Source organism: Mobula birostris, chromosome 15, assembly GCF_030028105.1.
Source record: "Mobula birostris isolate sMobBir1 chromosome 15, sMobBir1.hap1, whole genome shotgun sequence".
Classification (NCBI taxonomy): domain Eukaryota; kingdom Metazoa; phylum Chordata; class Chondrichthyes; order Myliobatiformes; family Myliobatidae; genus Mobula; species Mobula birostris.
Window position 1 is genome coordinate 68,741,631 of NC_092384.1, and position 19,912 is coordinate 68,761,542.

General features: G+C 42.5%; 1 protein-coding gene across 3 annotated transcripts in view; it reads right to left on the reverse strand.

Moving 5' to 3' along the window:
- Positions 1–15,731, reverse strand: part of LOC140210724 (transcription factor Maf-like) — a 96,166-nt gene extending 80,435 nt beyond the window's left edge. The window contains exons 1-2 of one of the 3 annotated variants that reach the window (XM_072279947.1): positions 14,174–15,731; positions 4,071–4,464 (exon numbers count right to left, since the gene is read on the reverse strand). In XM_072279947.1, the coding sequence (XP_072136048.1) occupies positions 4,305–4,464; positions 14,174–15,165 (1,152 nt within the window). In that variant the 5' untranslated portion in view covers positions 15,166–15,731 and the 3' untranslated portion in view covers positions 4,071–4,304. Of the gene's footprint in view, positions 1–4,070; positions 4,465–10,259; positions 10,297–14,173 lie in introns of those variants that run through there. The other 2 variants (XM_072279948.1, XM_072279950.1) reach the window with 2 other exon arrangements.
- Positions 15,732–19,912: the final 4,181 nt, after the last annotated feature.

Sequence of the window (19,912 nt, forward strand, 5' to 3'; positions counted from 1 at the left end):
CGCTCCGCACCGTATTTTCGTTTCTGAAAATCAAAAATGGGTTTCACAATCTCCCACTATTCTGAGTAATTGGTTTCGACACCATTGTCCGCTCAGTCCCCACCTCCCTTCCCTGCTTGTGATGGAACAATGGAAACAATAGATTTTGGTTGTGAATTCCCAATGGAGAGAAGGGTAGGAACATCCCAACTTTGCGCACTTCACTAGGAGGTGATTTTGCGCATCTAACGGAACTTTCCGCCGTGACCAGTATCCCGGAGCAGTAATGGCAAAGCCCGTGTTATACTCTTTGTCGGCTACACCCAAACTCACAACGAACTCTTGCAAAAATATTACAATAAAGAAGCTCTATTTTCCGTCGGCAAAACATGGTACACGGCGCGCCTCTAATTTCTGGGGCGAGGGGAGGAGGAAGTTAAATAGAACACAGAATAGTACAGCACATTATATAGCATACACAGCTTATAGTAAAGAACATTTAGAACCATTTCCAGTTCTATAAGCGGAAACAGGCTCAGATGGTTTTCGCTTTTTCTTCAGCGTTTCGGGTTAGATGTTGTTTCTGGTGTTTGTCATTTTAATAACTATTCGTGTTGTTCACACTTGGCCCCAACCTACTACATCGCCTGAACCGCCCGTGGTCGAGAACCCCGAACATTTCAAAGCTGTTGCAACTTCGAGAAAGCCTGTTTTTTAAAAAACCTTTGTGAATACTGTACTTTGAAACAAGCGTTCCGTCAATACATGCACACATAAAGGCATACACGTACGTACACACGCATGCACATAGAAGTAAGCACACCATACAGCCGGACAAACGCAGATACAGAGATACATGGGGCACATACACTGAGTCACACACCTGAGAACAGCACGTACACTGAAACACATGGTCCCGCAAATAGTTAGACACACATTAGCACTCCGCACGTACAGTTACGCATATTTCCCAAAGTAGTCTTGTACGTTCTGTAAGATATTTTCTAACTGAAAGAACCGGTATCCATACCAAGTCCTCTTTAAACAACAAGGAATTGATTTTTTTCTACTGTGTCTTTTCAGAAAAAAGTGTCAAGAATGCAGTTTTCTGTTAAAAACTGTACAGAATAGGAATTACTGAGGCACGCGGGTGATTTATGAAGAAGTGTGTCCTAATCGTGTTAACATTCAAAGAGTTAGCATGACCTACGAGAAGGTTGGGATTACGACACAGAATGCCAAGCAGGGCCGTTTTCGAGGTTTACAAATCTATTTATTCACACTGCAATGTAAATATATCTCCTATTTCTGCGACTATCAATGCATCTGCAGAGAAAACATGAACGCAATTTGTTTATTTCTGTTGGTATTTTTTTCTTCTCCCTTTGACCTACACACACGGCACTACCGGCTTCAGCTGTGATTGTCTTTTGTTTTTGGCTAGCGACCTATCTGTTGGTAATCCATCTCTCCAAACAGCGTACTTTGCATTGTATGGTTCACATTTAAACGAACATGTCAATACGTTGACGTTTTTTTTTAAAAAAGTCACTTAATAACTAGATGGAACCTTCATTTCTTAACATAAGTTGCCTGATCTTGACCGGATGGCTTCTTTTTACTCCAGTCTTCCCTAGGGCACACATCAACACACACACACACACACACAGACACACACACACACACACACACACACGCACACACACACACACACACACACACACACACACACGCACACACACCCACATACACACACACGCGCGCGCGTGCGCGCGCGCACACACACACACACACACACACACACACACACACACACACACACACACACTTGCACCGTCACTTCAGACATGCGTTATGTATGCCACGAATCATATGCTCCTTAGATCCCATAGTAAGGGATATTTGCCACTTGCTTGAGGGTTCTCCTTGCTCTGAAGCGGCGATGGCTGATGAACTGACTCTCCCATCCGATGCAGATGTGAGACGGATGGGCACTAACACGACACAGCTTTCCTGGAACCCTTATATAAAACATTTTCGAATTGCACTGCATGGAATACTGTTCATGTCTTTGCCAGGTCCTTGAATGGAGCTCTGCGAATATTCCTATCCCGCTACTTTTCTTTTCCCCAGAGCGCCGCAAACAATGCTTTTGAACCAACTTGTTATTCTGTCCGGTCCAGCCTTGCAGGGAGGCACGGGGGGGGGAGGGGGTGATTGCAAATGCTGGAATATGGAACAACACGCAATTTTGCTGGATCGAGCAGCATCTGTTGGGAGGCGGTAGGGGTGGAGGAATTGTCGCAGGATTTCGACAATTTCTCTGTTGCACTCTCCTTTCAGTGAATGCATTCCAGATGAACACAGCCTCGCAGTGTTGTTCCACATGGTACGGGAAAATTGCGCCTGAAACTTACGGTGTCTCGCTCCAGTCAGTGCTAGTCTGACCGGATGATCTGATCATGTTAACAAATCACAATTTGAGACATACTGTGAATGCCCGCAAGAAAAGGAATCTCAGTGTAATATCTGGTGACATACATGTATTGCGATAATAAATTTACTTTGAACTTTTGATACGGTGCGGGCAAACAGTCCCAGGGTCTATGTGGAAGGAATCTGTTCAGTGACTTCGGAATAAATGATAAAAGAGATGTGACATTGATCATGTGGCTAAAATGCAGGAAAAGATTGGGCGAACTTCCTCCTCATAATAATTTTCCTTAGTCAAATTTCTGCTAAAATTCCAATAGAAACATCAATTCAGGAGCAATTTATTGAGTGCAGATTGTTTCGTGGGGTGAGAAAGGTCCGGGAAGAAACTTTGTAAATGCATGTTCCTTATTCCCTTCATGTTTAGAACCCCAATGGAAATAATTGCATTTTAGTGTCACCTAGGCTTCTGGCCCAGGTAATGCTAACGTTTTTACTATACGGGCAAAATGGGAAATATCGTAAGTTATAGCAACACGCGGGATACAAGGACCCGCCGATTCATCCTCAGTTTCAATATTACTAGCGCGGCAGTGATGGTTGACAAGTGTTTCCACTCTTGTAACACCTGTCGCCTCCGTTCGTTCTGGTAAACCGTGGTGATGCTACACTTCTCGGATTTGTTGATTGACACAGCGCCCCTTCCTTCTCCCAGTTTCTGATCTCAAACAATGGTGAAACCCACGCTGCAAATCGCCAGTTGCGGCCGCCGGTGTGGGTGGAGTGACATTTGAAAGCATGCAGCTTCGACTCATGTTCTCTTCCCATTGAAGAACAAACCCCTGATGCTTTATTTTCTCGTTCATTTGACTGTTGTTATTGTTGCTAGTTTATTATTAAGTGAATGCCTTGAGCGGTTAACGTGTGTGTTTTTGCTTTTCAGTCAAAATGTTCTAAAAGAGGAGCCGACACGTTCGCTGCAGTAAATTAACACTTTGGGGCGGAAAAAAAGATTAGCAAGGCTAAACATGCGGTTTGTATTGTGAAGCCGCCTCCCCGAGAGAGCAAAAAAGCACCAACATCTAACATTTCCGAAAATCGGCCGTAAATTAACAGTACATTAAAATCTGAATATCTCAACGTTGTAAATAATAAGTTATGACAGCTTGAACTGCAGATATATTATGCACCCGATTCTCTGTCTTGTCTAAAATCCTCCGTGGGAGATTGAGAAAGAGAGACAGAAAGATCGAGATCGAGAGAAGGAATAGGGAAGAAGGGTGAGAAAGAGGCAGAAAAACAGCACAGGAATAAGGAGGGAAGAGGGGAAAGGAGGAAGGAAAAATATGGGCAGGTACGGGGAAAATGTACAGAACGAAGACAAAGGAAATAAGAATGTGCACGAGGTTCATGTGTTGAAATGAAGTTACGTTGGCTTTGAATTGTGTGTATTTATCCACTAATTCTATCTATTTGTTTTTCTGTTCTGAACAATTTACTTGTGGCTTGTGTACAACTAGCCAGTTACCATTCTTTTTGAACAGGCATGCTGTACTTTCTGGTCCCACTTTCTTGTCGATATCCCGCTTGCCTACTTCATCTGTCTTTTATTGGAAACCAATCAAATTACAAAGAAGAGAAATTTAGAGTTTTATTGTTCATAAACCTGATTTTATTCCAAAATCCACCACACCAACTGCTTCCGACATACGAATACCACGCCAATATTGCCACACAAATTGGCAGCAAACATTTTTTCTTGTTGGGTCAACGGGGTAACATTATCGGCCTTACGGAGCTCGACTGCATTGCTAGTTCTTGCATTCTTTTGGAAACATCAAGCACAAGTAACTGAGATGCATGTGAATTGGGTTTATTGCACATGTAGGAATTTATTCAGATTCTCCATTGTTTCTTTTGTCTGGAGAGAGGCGACAATCCAGGTGTAAGCGAGGTGATCGAGAGCAGGAGCCTGACGAGATGTGGTCCGAGGCGGGGACTTTTGCCCAGGGATACTGAGGGTTTTCTTCGAAAGGATGAACTTGGTAATATCTGCAACTCCGAAAAAAGCCCAATAAGATTTTGCAATGTTATAAAGAACCACAGATTCAATTGGGCATTCTAAAATTGTGCATCATTCTTTGCCAAATAGTCCTGCTTTACTTCCCTGATTTCGACATTCCTGTTTTGAAAACTATGCCGATTTGAAGAACCTTCACCTTACTAACGGTATCACGAATTGCTTACAAGGTCAATCCTGTCTCCCGCTACAATGACCTTTGCTCTTTGAGAGCTCTTAGCAAATGGAGGGAAGCACACCAGAGAAGGGGCAATCAGTTGGCATTTCAGGGTAACGGTTATAGAGAAACCTACTCCAGGCAAGCCCCAGGCACGGAATTAACTGTTCAGTTATCAGATAATAAGACCATAGAACATAGGAGCAGAAGCAGCCCTCTCGGCCCATCGAGTTTGCTCCGTCATTCCATTATGCCCGATTTATTATGCCTCTCAGCCCCATTCTCCGGTCTTCTCCCCGTAACCTTTGACACCCCTTACTAATTAAGAAGCTATCAGTCTCCGCTTTAAGTATATCCAAAAATTTCGCCTCTATAGACATTTATGGCAACGAAGTCCACAGATTCGCTACCCTTTGGCTGAAGGAATTCTTCCTCATCTCTGTTCTAAAGGGATGTCCTTCTATGCTGAGGCTGTGCCCTCTGGTCCTAGATTCCCCCACTACAGGAAACGTTCACTTCACGACCACTTCACGATCCACTGTACTCCATCTGGGATATCATTTGCTGGATATGAATTTCGTGGGTGGTGAATTAAAACAAGATCTATCTAATGTCACGTTTTAATTGAATAACAGGTCCCATCTCTACCTTTCGTACGCCTATACATCACAGCTCAAATTATGGAGTCAAGTATCTTGCAATTGTCATAATTTAATTTTTTAATAATTACTTGGGACTGCCGAGATGCTGCGTGTTGTATTGCCTCAGTTCGCTGTAGTGTGATTAATATATATCTGCAGTGTTTAACATTAGCTTGAATTTAAGTTTCAGTGAAGTAAGTTTTTAAGACAAAAAGAAGTCCAATTCCAGAAAAATCACCACAGAGCAATATAATTTTGGATACCTGGTCACCAGGTCTGCAGGAAAAGCAGACCGGAATTGTCATTGCTGTATTTTATGACAAGTGATCTGCTGCGTATTAACATTAGGAAGTATATTTACAATGGTTTGCTCAACTTTTTCTTTTAAAATTTAACTCTGATGTTCAGGTTTTTGGGCCCGCGGCCCCGTTTCTCTGCAGTAGCCAAAATTACGTTGGGTGTACACAGTGAGTTCGGTTTGCGTTATATACATGATGTAAAAAGTCAAAAATAAAACAGGCTTCTCTTGATACAACGTCTCTCATCATCCCTAGACCCTTTGTTCAGTCAGTTATACACGGCGCCAATCGCACTCTTAATGGGGATTGCAAAAGAAAAAAAATATAGTTAATAATTCTAAATTCACTAGGCAAACAGGGGTCATTGCATTTCAAATCTTATAATTTTTCATATCATTCACAATTTCTCAGTTGGGGGAAGTTCACTCAATACAACTTTTTGATGGTATCTTTTCTTCTGGACGAAGCGATGTTTACAAGATGTGACTGAATATTATATTACATTAGGAAACGCATATGATGAATATAAGAACTGTAATTACTGATGATCGTGTGCTTCACTCGGAGTAATGTTCGCCAGGGTTTCGTTTATCTACATTAACCTTGAAAAGGATCTAGTCAGCGAGAAGGAGTCGCCCCCAGATTCATTATGTGCCGAGCCTGCGTGGTCTAAACAACTCCCTACGCCAAAAAAAATGTTCAATTAAGGGTGTCACGTTTTTGATGAATAATGCAATGAATGTTTTCTAGTTGGCAGCAGACATTGCTTTTAGCTATGGAATAGATTTAGGAGATTGAGTTCCAACAGAGAGAGAGAAAAAATGCACATCTCGCTGACAGGAAGTTTGGTAGATATTAGGCAATGCACATTTAAAAAAAGTAGAAATGCAAAAGGCAAAAGTACCCCTTTGTGACCCCTGGGCAAATGAAATGATGGTCGATCTTAGCTGTGGACATGAGAGGGAGCGAGGACGCCAAACGTTGCTAACTGCCAAATCCAAGTTTATCTGCTACGCATTTAACAGTTTTGCTGTAACTTTTAATTTTGTGTGACCGAATCCTGAGAGATAAATTCATTGGGTCCCAGCGGCCAGCATAATCTTACAATTTTAATTTCAGTCACTTCTTGCAATACGTCACTCTCGTCGTTGGGGTTATGTTGTATATTATTTGATCAGCATTCCGCACAGATGCTCAACCATGCACATTGGATTCAGTGACGGAAGAGTGCGGGGTGGGAGGGGAGCAGGGGAAAATGCGTCTACATTTGATCCAATCACATGCAGGTACGCCGGTTGCAAGACGTAACAAATATCCATGACGTTCTGCATTTTTTTTTGTTTCAGAAAAATCTCGAAAATAGCCCACCATAGACAAAGGCGAAGATTTATTTTGTACGTATAGTTCGGAAAGCCTTATCTTTTAAGAGTTGATACTTTAAGAGTACTTGTAGTGAAACACGCCTGGCAATAACATTCCTGATCACTGGTATTCCAATTGCTAGTCCCTATCCGGTTTCAGCAAACCGTTTCCCGTTTGGATTTGGATATGAGGTCACATTGGAGAGTTATTCAACAATTTCCCGCTTTAACTTTGGACTGTAACTCTACAAGTCACCGAAGCAAACTAGCTGAAAAACAGTTTTATCTTTTGAAGATTCTTAGTCAAAGTATAATAAACAATGACAAGTTAGATGGGGGGGGGTTGTGGTGGTGGGGTGGGAGTTCACGCAATTCAAAATACGGATATTGCCGAGTATCCGGTGTGTTATTACATGACCTGTTTAAGTTAGAATAATTACGCCTGCGATCAAGATGAGACCTCTTTCATGTTACCTGCTCCCACTGAACCACGTCAGTGTAGCGCTTTTATTACAGAAAACATAAAAGGCACTTTGCACACTGCAATGCACTAATGACCACCTCAGCCCACCACAGCACGCCACTCGCCACCCACCTAAAAAAAAAGTCTGCTTTCTAGTAATGGCGAATGAGTGATAGAAATTGGGTAGGACATTCGAGATTTTTTAAATTATTCTCTACACACAACCCCCCAGCCCCCGGGTCTGGGGGTCGCCTTGGCCAATTTTTATCTTATTGCCATTAGATTCCAAAACGACTCCGGAGGACATTTAGCAGCCAGGCTGTGGTTGTGAAGTCACATGCTGGCCAGTTAGAACAAGGACAGTTGAGTTTCCATCTGTGAAGGTCACAGTGAACCAGATGAGAATGCTCATCCAGTAGTTTGTGGCAGTCTCTATTAAAAACTAATTTTTATTTTAAGTTTTATTTTGACCTTAAATTCCTGTCTTTCAAATGGTTCCTGAGTTTATCTGAAGTCCGCCTGCCTTAATCCTCATCTGAAAGATGTCATCTTTGGCAAAGCAACACTCCCTCAATACCGCTCTGGGGTTGTTAGTGCAGGAATTTGTTGTGAAGTGGGAGCCGAACCTGGAATCCTCTGATCCCGAGGCGAGTGCGCAGAGAGACAGTTATCCCTAACTGTCCGCATCTTCTCGTCAACCCAGATATTTAATACCTGCACGGATATGAGCACGTACGAATGTGGACAAGCAAATGCGAGGTAGTGGAAAAGAGGGTCCTTCGACTGCACTTCTCCTTACAGGGTGTTTAGTTAACTCTTGCTGAAGCTGAAGAAGCTTTACAGCCAGTGGTAACTTCAGAATAGTTTTGCCTTGTAATGTGATTTTCGTTTGATTTCCACTTTCCAGCTATACTTGTCTATACGGTATAAAAATGCTGCAGCCTCTATAGTTGTCAACGAACTGCTGCTTGGGTTGTAATGTTATAATTACTGTCTATAATGTCATTAGCAATAATGTGTCAAACAATATAGTTATTCGCAAACCGGTCACATGTGTCCATCACAGCCTCTTAAGCAATTTCTGTGCGGCCGCAACGCGTTGAAAAGCGAAGGCCGAGCTCAAGGTCTACCACCCCCTCCCCTAATTTAACTCTTCCTTGCCTGGCGATACGTCATATTTTAAATATAAAGTCATTTTCTAAACTCTGACTATTTCGGGAATGTGTCGCCTACATCCAGGTCACTGTCACGCACATTCCTTAAGAATGCGGGATACACAAACAAAAACGTAACACAAAGGCTAAGAAATAATGTTGTAATTCTAAAAAGTAATTAATTCCAGAAGTGATTCTATATAAATCGGAGTAGCTAAGCTTTAAATGAGCACACATTCTCTCCATCTTACTGACCTAAGCTTATTTCTTACACAAGCTGTCCAATTTATCAGTTACAGACTTCGTTTCGGATACGCGGTCCACCCTAACAGTGTGTTAAACCAGCTGTTTAAGTAAAAAAAATCACCTGCCATATCAGCCCACTCTACATTCACCCTAACTACCCCCCCCCCCCACCACCGCTAGTGCCATCCACCATTTTTTGCAGCAACTTCTTAAGGTCCTTCAGAAATTGAAGCCCTTAGTTTTGATTTCTTACGTGAGAACCTGCCCAGGACGAGAACCCTGTGCGAGTCGGCCGGCCGTTAGCAAGTGGATTTGTGAAGGGAAAATTATATGCATCCACTGTTTTAAAATATCCAAGCAGCCAAGACAGACAGGGAGTCAAACTTGGGAAAGCAGGAAATCCCATGGTTTCTCATCATCATTGGAGGGAACATTTAGGAGGCGTTTTTTTTATTGCAGTAGATTGTCACCTAGCTGTAAGGGCGATGGAAGCAGATTTTTACTGCATTTTCTGAAAGGGGGTTGATTTTATGCGAAAAATGGTGGGACAAAAGTTTATGGCTATTCTCTTTTGTAAGGGTAGTGGCGTGGAACTTACTGGAAATGTTTTTAATGAACCAGCCCGTGCGTGGTAAGTCGAGGCATGATGGGCCGAATACCCCCTCCCCCGTGCTGTGCTGAATAAATGAACTAAACTGCCTGACATCAGCGAAAAATAAAATCCATCCGGAAGACCCTTCATGCTACGTTCCCTCCATCTGCCACCGGATTTATCTATACACTGAACCCAGTTATTTCCGCCTTTCTGTCTTGCTGTCGAATCTAAATGTATCTGCGTGGACCGTACACGCAAATGTCTATATGAGAGGGATGCGCTAAACAGACTGTGCACCAGGCGAGTGTAGGAAGGCAGAGCTGCACCTACTGAGCTAGAACAGGAGAAGAGTAGGCGAGGAGAGGCAAAACTAGGCAGATGAAGTAGATTGGCGAAAGAGATTGAAAGGACGGCTCTGTGTGTGTGTGTTAAATAGCGAAAGTATGAAAGCTTCAGCGTGCTTGCAAGAGAAAGAGTGAAAAACTGAGTAGTGAGACTGAACTGCTATTCTTTTTCCGATACCTATTCCCCCTCCCTGTAGTTTCACTGCACACCACACTTAGTCTAAAGCTGGAAGCTCTCACATTTCAGAAACAAAATGCCTCCGTTCCTTTTCACCAAAGCCCTGCCAGTTTATTTTCCACCGACTTCTGCTTGCTCTTATCTCCGTGTCGTCGATGGAAATCAGACCTCTTGTGAAAGAACAGATTGCGGTGGGAAAACTCTAACGAATAACTCCGAAACAATGCCCGTAATTCAACTCGTTTCATTTCACTCTCAAATACCACCAACCCGCATACGTGAGGCTGCTTAATCTCGGCTAGACGCAGCGGCGATTACAGTTTCTAGTACACGACTTTTTTTCTTCAGGTTTGAAATGTACAGGAGCTGAAGGATTTAAAGGGGAAGAGAGAAAAAAATGTCATTTGCATCTGCTCTAGAAAATACCGTGAATTTCCTGCCCATGGTTTGTTGTTTGTTACTTTGGAGAAATCTATCTTTGCAAGTCCTCTGTGATCAGCAATAGAAAGGCTTCGGGTCAGATGGGGGCATTAAGGAAAACATGAGTTGTTCGAATCACAAAAACTGTGTTCAAATATCGACAAACATAGACCTAGAATGTCGGGTAGCTATCACCCTAGCAAAAACCCTAATCCCAAATTTATAGAAGTAGAGCCATTCTCAGCTCTGGTTCTTATGCATATACCACCTAAAAAAAAACCTTGTCCTGTCCGCTGACTGTTTCAGGCCCACAGAGTGGGACGCGCTGAAGTCTTCCCTCGCTCATTAAAACATCTCTTCCTTTCGTGGATGTTCGACAGACACCACTCAGGAAATCTGATAACATTTACGTTTGCTTCCCATCATTCACCCCTCAGCTGATATGATCGTGATTTAAAATGTGACTTGCACGGGTCTCCACCTCAGGGACGCCCAACATGCATTAAGACACTTAGACTAGGCTTGAGTTATAAAAGGGAGCTCAGTTAAAGCTTCGACTAATTAGTTTTGTTCTGACTATACAGTTTTGACAGTGGCTATCGCTCCACTCCAATGATTCACGAAGGGATAGTCAAAAGCGAACAAGAAACCACTGAATTCACTGGGTTACCTCTTCCTCATTTAAACAACATTCCGCACCGCCCAGCACCGACATTAAATTCTTTGACAGAACCCCAGTGACTCTGATATATTTTTCTGAAAACCCTCACCAATTCACCTTTATCATACTTTAACCTGAAGTTGTTGTGCTTGTAATCTCTGACCTTTGAAACGATCGATAGCGGCCTGTTATGTCAGAGACAGTATAAGCGTGCAATCCACCTGTTCTTAAATGTACTTCAGATTGAAGGCCGCTTTATTTTAAATATTTTCCTGGTTCCCAACTTTTGATGAAATTTCAACCACTACAGCCATTTTATTTCAAAAAATTACGTCTTAACGTTGTAATATTCGGTATCCCTGGTACCTAAGATAGTTATTAGACAACTGAGGCCTTTTGACAGACATAAATTGGCCTATAAGATCTGCAGCAAAAAGCTGACGACACAATACACGGTATACGTTTAATTTTGACAGATTCCTATTGTACACTATATATTACATTTATTGTTTATCTATTGTTTAAACTTGTACTCATTTTAAAAAGTATAATGAATCCAGCAAAAGCGAGAACTACACTAAACTATATTTTAAATGCGTAGAATCATAGCATCTGCACACACGTGTTAACTCTAATTTTCTAGGAGCAATTTTATACCCATACACATTAAACAGTATGTTCAAATAGGGTAAATTATTCTTGTTATGACTTTTCTAGAATAAAACATAATAACAATTTTGTAAAGTTACTATTCGGATATGTTGGCAGTGAAGAATGAATTCTTTCTCCGTCAATTTAGCGGCCTCACGCTTTACGGCAGATTTATACAGAATACTTGATGGTTTCTCACTAATACAAGTTAAAGTATAAGTTTTCCACCTAAATCTTCGCGAATGATCCATATTCTTAAATAGCAGGCGTTCATTTCATGTCAAAATAAGAATTTTAAGTTTTCTAAGTACTTCAGTCATCTGACTGCAATATCGAATTGTGCGAATTTATTTCCAGGATCTTACGTTTTGACCAAGCGCTCATCTCTGAGAAGTAGCATTATGACATTGAAATTAGTATTTGGACGAAAATAAACACGTTGGTCACAGACAGGGGAACTCTTGCTCTGATTCTTTTCATTTTGAAAAAAAAAGGTTATAAAATGATACGGGCATGAAACCAACCATTTAAGACCAAAGACTCCAATATTCCTGTGATAACAGGACCAGAAGCTTCCTGAGTTCCTGGCTATGCTATCTAGAAAACTTATCAGGCGCATGGATCCAAATACGTACAGTGTCCCAATCTTCGCAGATAAAATGTTAAGAATCATTAGGCAATTGCAGTTATGGAGTCTAAAGAAAATAGACGGAGAAACGAAATGCAACACACGTGTGAGGGAACAAGAATTCAACATACTTTTGACAGATGTCTACCAAATGAAAGTTAACAAGTTATATACTTAGTGTCTGCCAGATTTGAAAATTTAGTGTAACCGGTGTTGGCTTAATTTTGAGTTAGCAAAACCACGCATATTTAGAGCCAGAAGCAAAATCCTTACTATTATATAACGTCCCCAGACTTCGCTGAAATGTAAACAGACCGTTTTATGTATTTGTTGGTTGCATAAACTCTCTTTAATCCAATTGCATAAATCTGGGAAGCTTTTCATGATTTTGCAGATTTTCGAGAGGAATGGCAAATATATAATCTATTGGGATGAACAATGTCTCAATTTTTCCCCTCTCCCTCCTCCCACCCCTCCACCCTGAATGTATTTCCTATTCCTTTGCTATTATATATAGATATAAGTGTAACTGAGTTTCAGTACTTCACGTTTGGGGGGAAAAGTAAATATACACATATAAAAGTATGCACAGCGCCATGAAGCTTTCACCCACTACCACCTCATATAAACACCGGAGACGAGCTCCTCCCCTTCAACAAGACTTTGGTCTGAAATGCAATCTGTTCGATAAACAAGAAGGGCTATTCAACGTTCACCTTCCGATTTCCGGCGTGCAAAGTGCATGCTACAAAATGCTCAGTTTACTTAAGTTTAAAAAATATATTTATTTGCGGCCAGAGGCCATGGAAATGGCATTCTGTAAATTTGCCCCGAAATGTTTCCCCTCCACTGTCCATCAAAACAATTAAACTGTTTATTTTTAAACAAAATCACCTTACCTTAGTGCAATGAATTTCACATTTTTTTAGGGGAAACACCCATCAACTACATAGACCTACAATCTGCACACCATTTCTTAATTTCGCGTCAACAGCTGATAGGGGATACACAATCCTCGTTTTCTTAACAGATACATACAAATGTAATTAAATTAAATATTATCGAACTCTCTCTCTCTCTCTCTCTCTCTCTCTCTCTCTCTCTCACACACACACACACACACACACACACACACACACACACACACACACACACACACACACAAAGCATTCAACTTCATAGCGAGTTACATAGTTAACCCAAAACGCGGAGAAAGGGTTTAAACCCATGTTTAATAAACTTATATACCGTTCTCCGGATCAACACACCACTTTATATATATGTATGTATGTATTTATATATATATATATATTTAATGTCCCAAACATTATGGCAATAACTGTTTTTTTCCTCAGTAATAGTCCCAGACTTTGTAATACAGAGATCCAGTTTGTCAATGTTTTTTTTGCAGAAACAGTTCAGTGCATAAAACATAATGAGAAAGTCTGATGTTTTCAAAGACCCAGAACTAAAGTCAACGCAACTCCCCCCTTGCAGATTCAAACGTTCTTTTTTCATGGAAGGAGGGGGTTGATGACGACCAACGGTGCAATTTTGTTTCGTTTTTGCTTCCATGTCAAAAAAAGAGCAAAAAAAAAGTCACCGGTATAATCTCTTGCCATGCCATAATTCATTTTTTTTAAAAAATCCGCTTTCAACTAGCTAATTAAATCCATACATGTCCAGCATGCAGGCTTATAATTAATATGGTCCTTTCATTAAAAAAACAAACAAAAAATAATATAGCAAGCATATAATGCATGAGATGATGGGGTGAGGGAGAGAGACGGCAGGTTTTTGTGTTTAAAAAAACTTTTTGAAAAAGTTTTTTTTAAGTTTTTTTTTGAGGGGGTTATTAGGGCAGAGCAAACCCACAAACTCACATGAAGAATTCCGGGGAGGAAGGGTTATCGCTAGACGATCCCGTTTCTCTGAAGCCGCTGGACACAAGTTTTTCGTACTTCTCCTTGTAGGCGTCCCTCTCTCGCACCAGTCGGGTTATCTCCTGTTTTAAGTGTTCGACCTGCTGTTGCAGCTGAGTTTTCTCGCTCTCCAACATGTGCCGCTGCTGCACCCGCTTGAAGCGGCACGACTGCGCGTAGCCCCGGTTCTTCAAGGTCCGGCGTTTTTGTTTCAGCCGGATAACCTCCTCCTTGCTGACACCTCGGAGTTGCCGGTTCAGCTCCCTCACCGACATGGTGACCAACTGGTCGTCGGAGAAGCGCTCGCTGTTCCGCAGGTGCGGGTGCTGGTGGATGCCGCCGGCGGCGGGGCCGGTGCTCCCGGTGCCGGCCGTGCCAACGGCGGCCACTCCGCCCCCTGGGTGTTGGTGCCCCTGGTGGTGGTGATGGTGGTGGTGTTGGTGCTGGTGGTGAGCCACCACGGTTCCGGGCGGACCCATCTGCTCGCCAGCCATGCCCGTTCCAGCTCCGGCGCCGGCCCCCGCCGCTGCATACTGCTGTTGCTGCTGCTGTTGTTGCTGCTGGCCCCGGTAGCCGTCGAAGCCTCCTTGCATCTGCTGATGGGCGCTGTTAATCAGGGCCTCCACCGCATCCTCCGGCGTGAAGCTCAGAGCGTCCGGGTTTAGCTGCTGGTAGTTAGTCATCCAGTAAAAGTCTTCCAGGTGCGCCGCCTTCTGCTCCCCGGGGCTTGGAGCGCTGAAGCTGGGAGACGGGGGCACCGAACTGCACGGGGTACTCATTGGAGTGGAAGATAACGAGCCCCCGATGCGGTTGCAGTGGCTGCCCGGGTTGCCTTCGGACTCCAGCGGCTCCTTTTTGACTTCGAATTTCATCAGATCGAAGTCATTAACATATTCCATCGCAAGGGGACTGTTGGGTAGGTCGGCGCTGTTGATTGCCAATTCGGATGCCATCCTTTTACTGCAGATGGTATTAGTACGACCAGACCTCCAAACGCCGGGGCAAACGCCTGCGATCGCCGCGATGAGACTGCTCTGAGCTGAAGGAGAGAGAGCCAGCTTGATTTCTTTGTTATTTTGTTCTTGGTTGCTTGTTTTTTTAAACTAGGATTTAGAAGTCTTGCACACCAGCTTTTTTTTGTTAAGTATAATTTTTATGCTCGTTCCGGCTCCGATCTGTTATAGTACAGATGCATCGGTAGAATACGATTTCTCTCTCTTTCATAAGTCTTTGCTTCATGGAATCTGGACAGCGGGTCTGAATGTTGGTTTTCTCTCTCTCTTTCTCTCTCTCCCTCTCTCACTCACTGCTTCATCTTGGCTGCTGTTGCTTTGCAATGGTTGGGTAGAGAAAGAAGGTGGGGGGAGCGAGAGACTGAAATGTAAGGATGAAAGGTGCACGGAGAGAGAGAGAGGAAGCAGATAATAAGCGATTGCAATAGTTTTCTGGGTGAAAAGAGCCAAACCCAACGCGAGTTGAGATTTTAGCTGGAGGACGAGAACCGTCAGCTCTCTGTTTAAAAGCTTCGCTTCTTTTATATTGGACCCGACGTCAGCTTCAAATGGGAAATTGACTGAGACTCGCAGCCAATGGGATGGTGCGTCAGCTTGTCTACTTAGCATAAGAGTGGAACAGGGCAAACTTTTCAAACTGTCAATCACACGCTCAGATCAGCTGACTGTCAGCTGGGGAACAGAAAGAGAGAGAGAGAGCGGGAGGGAGAGAGAGAGAGAGAGAGAAAGGGTCGGAAAGAGCAGTAAGAACGGTGATGGGGGTGGGGGGGGCGGGTTACACAGTTTCACCCAGACTAAGAATAGCGTGGAATAGAAAACACAGCAAAAAGCTTCGTATATGTGTGCATGTGTTAATAGGATATGGGACATCGTCAAAGCTACAACGGCTGATGTATAATATCTTCATATTACTGTCTTTGGGAAATCCTCGATATGAATCAGTTTACAATATTGAGAAATTTGCTGCCATTTATGTACAACTTGTAACCCCTGCAGGTGCAATCGCATTTATAAATTTCAGAGTGGTCGCTGGTTATCTTGTTCAGCAGAGGCTCTCTCCTGGCCTTTGAACTTTAACCGGGTGGAAGGACTTCTCGACTGGCAATTCAACTCTTGGACTTTATAAGGAGGGGTGACGGGGAGGGAGCTGGATTCAGCATTTACGTGGGCACAGTTACTGTTCCGAGATTGACCAGTAAATAATCAGAGACACTGAAGTAACGACATAGTCTTCATGAATTCGGCAAAATGTCCGATAAAATGAAAAGATCAAAAATGCTCAATTTCCAATCGGTAACAGGCTTCAGTGAGATTGCTACTGAATTCATGTACTTTTTTTTTATACATGTGGCGTTAAAAATGTAAAAGACAAGGCGAGGATATATGAGTAACCGCCTTAAGTGAAAATCGATGTATGTGTTGAATTGCATGCGACTAGCTCTCGAAAGAAGTGAAATAATTTCACAATAGGTTTCCCTCTGATGGTTAAAGCGAGGGAAATAGTCCCAGTTCTATTCGCGGTTTAGAACAACAGAGCCACCCCTAGCGGAGAAAGCCCGTAATTGTGGCCTTTTTGGAGTTTTAAATGTCGTACGGTTCGAGGTGGATTATAGAGAATATAACTTTGCAGGAAAAAACAGAAAACTATTCCAATAACCACTTCATTAGTTCGGACAACGCTTTACATCAGCGCGATTTTAAACGAGTACATTGACGTGTACAAAATCATTCTACATATGAGTCCAATTCATGAGATGAAAGATTGGTGACAGGAACTGGAAATTACAATAAAAATGATTGGTGAAATCGTGCTAATTAATACAAACGCATCTCTGATGGGTTTAAAATCTCGACTGTACAGGGATGATTGTTTTAATGCCGTATGTATTTCAGTCCGAGTGAACCCAAATGAAACCGCTTCAGATTAGCTCCCCTGCGCTAAATCCACAGGAAGCGATATCATTCACGGGGCAGGACCAAAGCAATGTGGACTAGCTTCGACTTCGGTCGATTTTGGTGTCGGTGGGTTCACGAATGTGTGTGTGTTTTTTCACATATTTGAGAGACTTAAATATTTTTAAACCACCTTAAAAGCCCCTGCGCAAATATTTCATATTTCCAACTTCTGCTTGGGCGTGTCAGCATTAAACTTTTCACTTGGGTTTCAATGAGGCGAGGTTTCAGAAACTAATTAATTGACAGGGTTGTCAGGGTGAGGACAAGATCGATTATGAATGTGAAACACGCAAGCTTTCGCGGTTTTAGATCACGGGTAGCTCCAGCGTTGGCAGAGACAAAAAAAATTACTTCAGTTTTATTTTTTAAAATACAATTGAGCCCAGACGAATTCTGGTTCAACTCAGTTCGTCTTCGCGTTTACCTTCGGTGGGTCTGGAACGCGGGATCACATTATTACCGGCATCCTTTTATACGCCTCGGTTCTTTTGCTCACACCTGAGTCAAATCGGCATTCAGGTCCCACTTCCAAGGCTGTATCCTGCGAGGGTCCTATACTGTCGAATGAGCATTTAAACCCCATGCCCGGTCCCAACATAAAAGGCTTGAAGAAATCCTGGTGCAGTTCAAAGAAGGGCAATATTTACTCCTCAACCAACAGAAGCCGGGAGTTTGTTCTGCTGTACTACGGCTGCAGAATTCATTGACTGCCATGCACTTGCAAGCGAAACAGGTGCTTCACAATAGCAGAGGTGCATGCCCAAATATTCTACACGATAACTATTTCAACAACAGCTCAAAAGTCAATTTCAGTGCTAAATATATATCAATGTTGCAATTATAACTTTAAAAAAAATCTGGATGTAATATTGAAGCCAATTCTAAGTCCAAGCAGTCCACTGCCTGCGCGAGAGGGTGACGGATATCAATTACACCCAGGGGCCACGACATTGGAGCCGAATGCAAACAGCAAGCTCTTCACTGAGTTTTAAAACGTGCAAAGGGTCAGATCAATCGCTTTATAAAGTTATATTTATTTTTTGATTGATAAACTGCTTGGCCCCGGGGGCGAGGACTGTATAGGGTCCGTCAGTCAACTTGTTTATCTGACACGTGACTCCAGGAACTGTGCCTCTGACAGCCCCAAGTTAAAACCGGCAGGACTGCTCTTCGCATTCCCTCGGACCGCTAGCGTTCTACCGTTTGAAAACTCTATTTTCTCAGTGGCCACACTTCTCCCTGTCGAATACTTTTTATATTAAATACAAACTGCAATCGGAATTATTGCAAAGACGAAATATATTATTGTTTATTTGAAGTGGGAACCGCCAATATTGATCAATAATTGCATTTTTATTTGCAAATATCTTCTTTAAAAACAGATACATTAAGCTGAATATTTTATTTACAAACCTCAAATAAAACGTGTTTCTCACACCGTTAACATTCAAATGTAAATGAATTCAGGACGTTATGTTGCAAATGATTTAATGTGAAGATACCACAGATCAGTTGTCCATGGCGCTGTATTGAATTCTTTCTACGCTGGAAACCCTGTCTAAAAGAAGGAATTGAAATCCCTTGTACTCGGCTTGTCTCGACCCGCGAACTGTCATTCAAGTGTTGAAAAGGGATTCGAACCTGACAAAATACATTTACATTGCAGGGTCACGCGGGTAATGTGATCCTTTTAAACTCCTCAAGTTTAAACTGGAGTTTTGAAAGGCACTTCAAACCAGATTTATCATCTGTTAGACTGTGTGCCAGCGATGGGCAGACACAATGTTAAAACGCCATCATGATCAAGTCCCTTTCCCCAAACACTACCGCAACCCAATTTCAACACCTCCATGGGGGAACGGCGGTCTGCGTGCATCCCAGGACTGACCATGCTTGAATTACAATAAATTATCTGAAGGGATTCATTGCCGACTAATTATATTATTCAATTACAGGCTTGTCAAATTTCACATGGTACTTTTGTAAGGATTGTACGCACTTCCTGTGTATGAACATGTTTCAGCTCTGTGTTTGGGCATCCTTCCCTGGCTAATAGTTTTCACTCTATGCATAATTCAGTAACAGTTGATTATACTATTTGTATACATCTATGATATATATCGTTTGCAGATAGCGAGAGAGCCAATTAGGTGCAAGGTCAAAATAATAATGTCACTGGGATCCTGATAACCGGAAATTATCTGTGGATCAGATCAGCATCTGTAGGGAGACAAAGATCTAAACGTTGACGACGAGAAGGAAAAGAGGGAAGAACATAGGGATGTTCTCTGGTTTCAGGCCGATATTTTAATTAATGACTAAGTAACACTGAGGACACTTTTGCAATGAAAGAGTGAAATTGGTTGGTAGATCGGGAGAAAGTTACTCCGAAAGAGAATGGCGAGGGAAAAATCGACGACAAGCTGGGCGGGTGCAATGCAAAAGCAGCTTCTGCTGGGTGTGTTCTGGCAGCGAGTATAGGGGTCGGGAGACTGAGAGCTCTGAAGCTGTTCCTGCGAAGTGGCGAGGGTCTTAATCTGCGGATGGGCTGTTGCGTGCGAAAGCCTATCATCCAATCTGAACTGGGCATGAAATTACTCTGTGCGGTTAAGCAAGGCATACCTGTTCCATTGCTGAAAAGCGATAAAACACCAGAGCAAAGGCCAGGAGGAAACTTCAACGAATCTAGTGGTTTCACCTTCTTGTGGAAAACGTGAATAATAATTTTCAG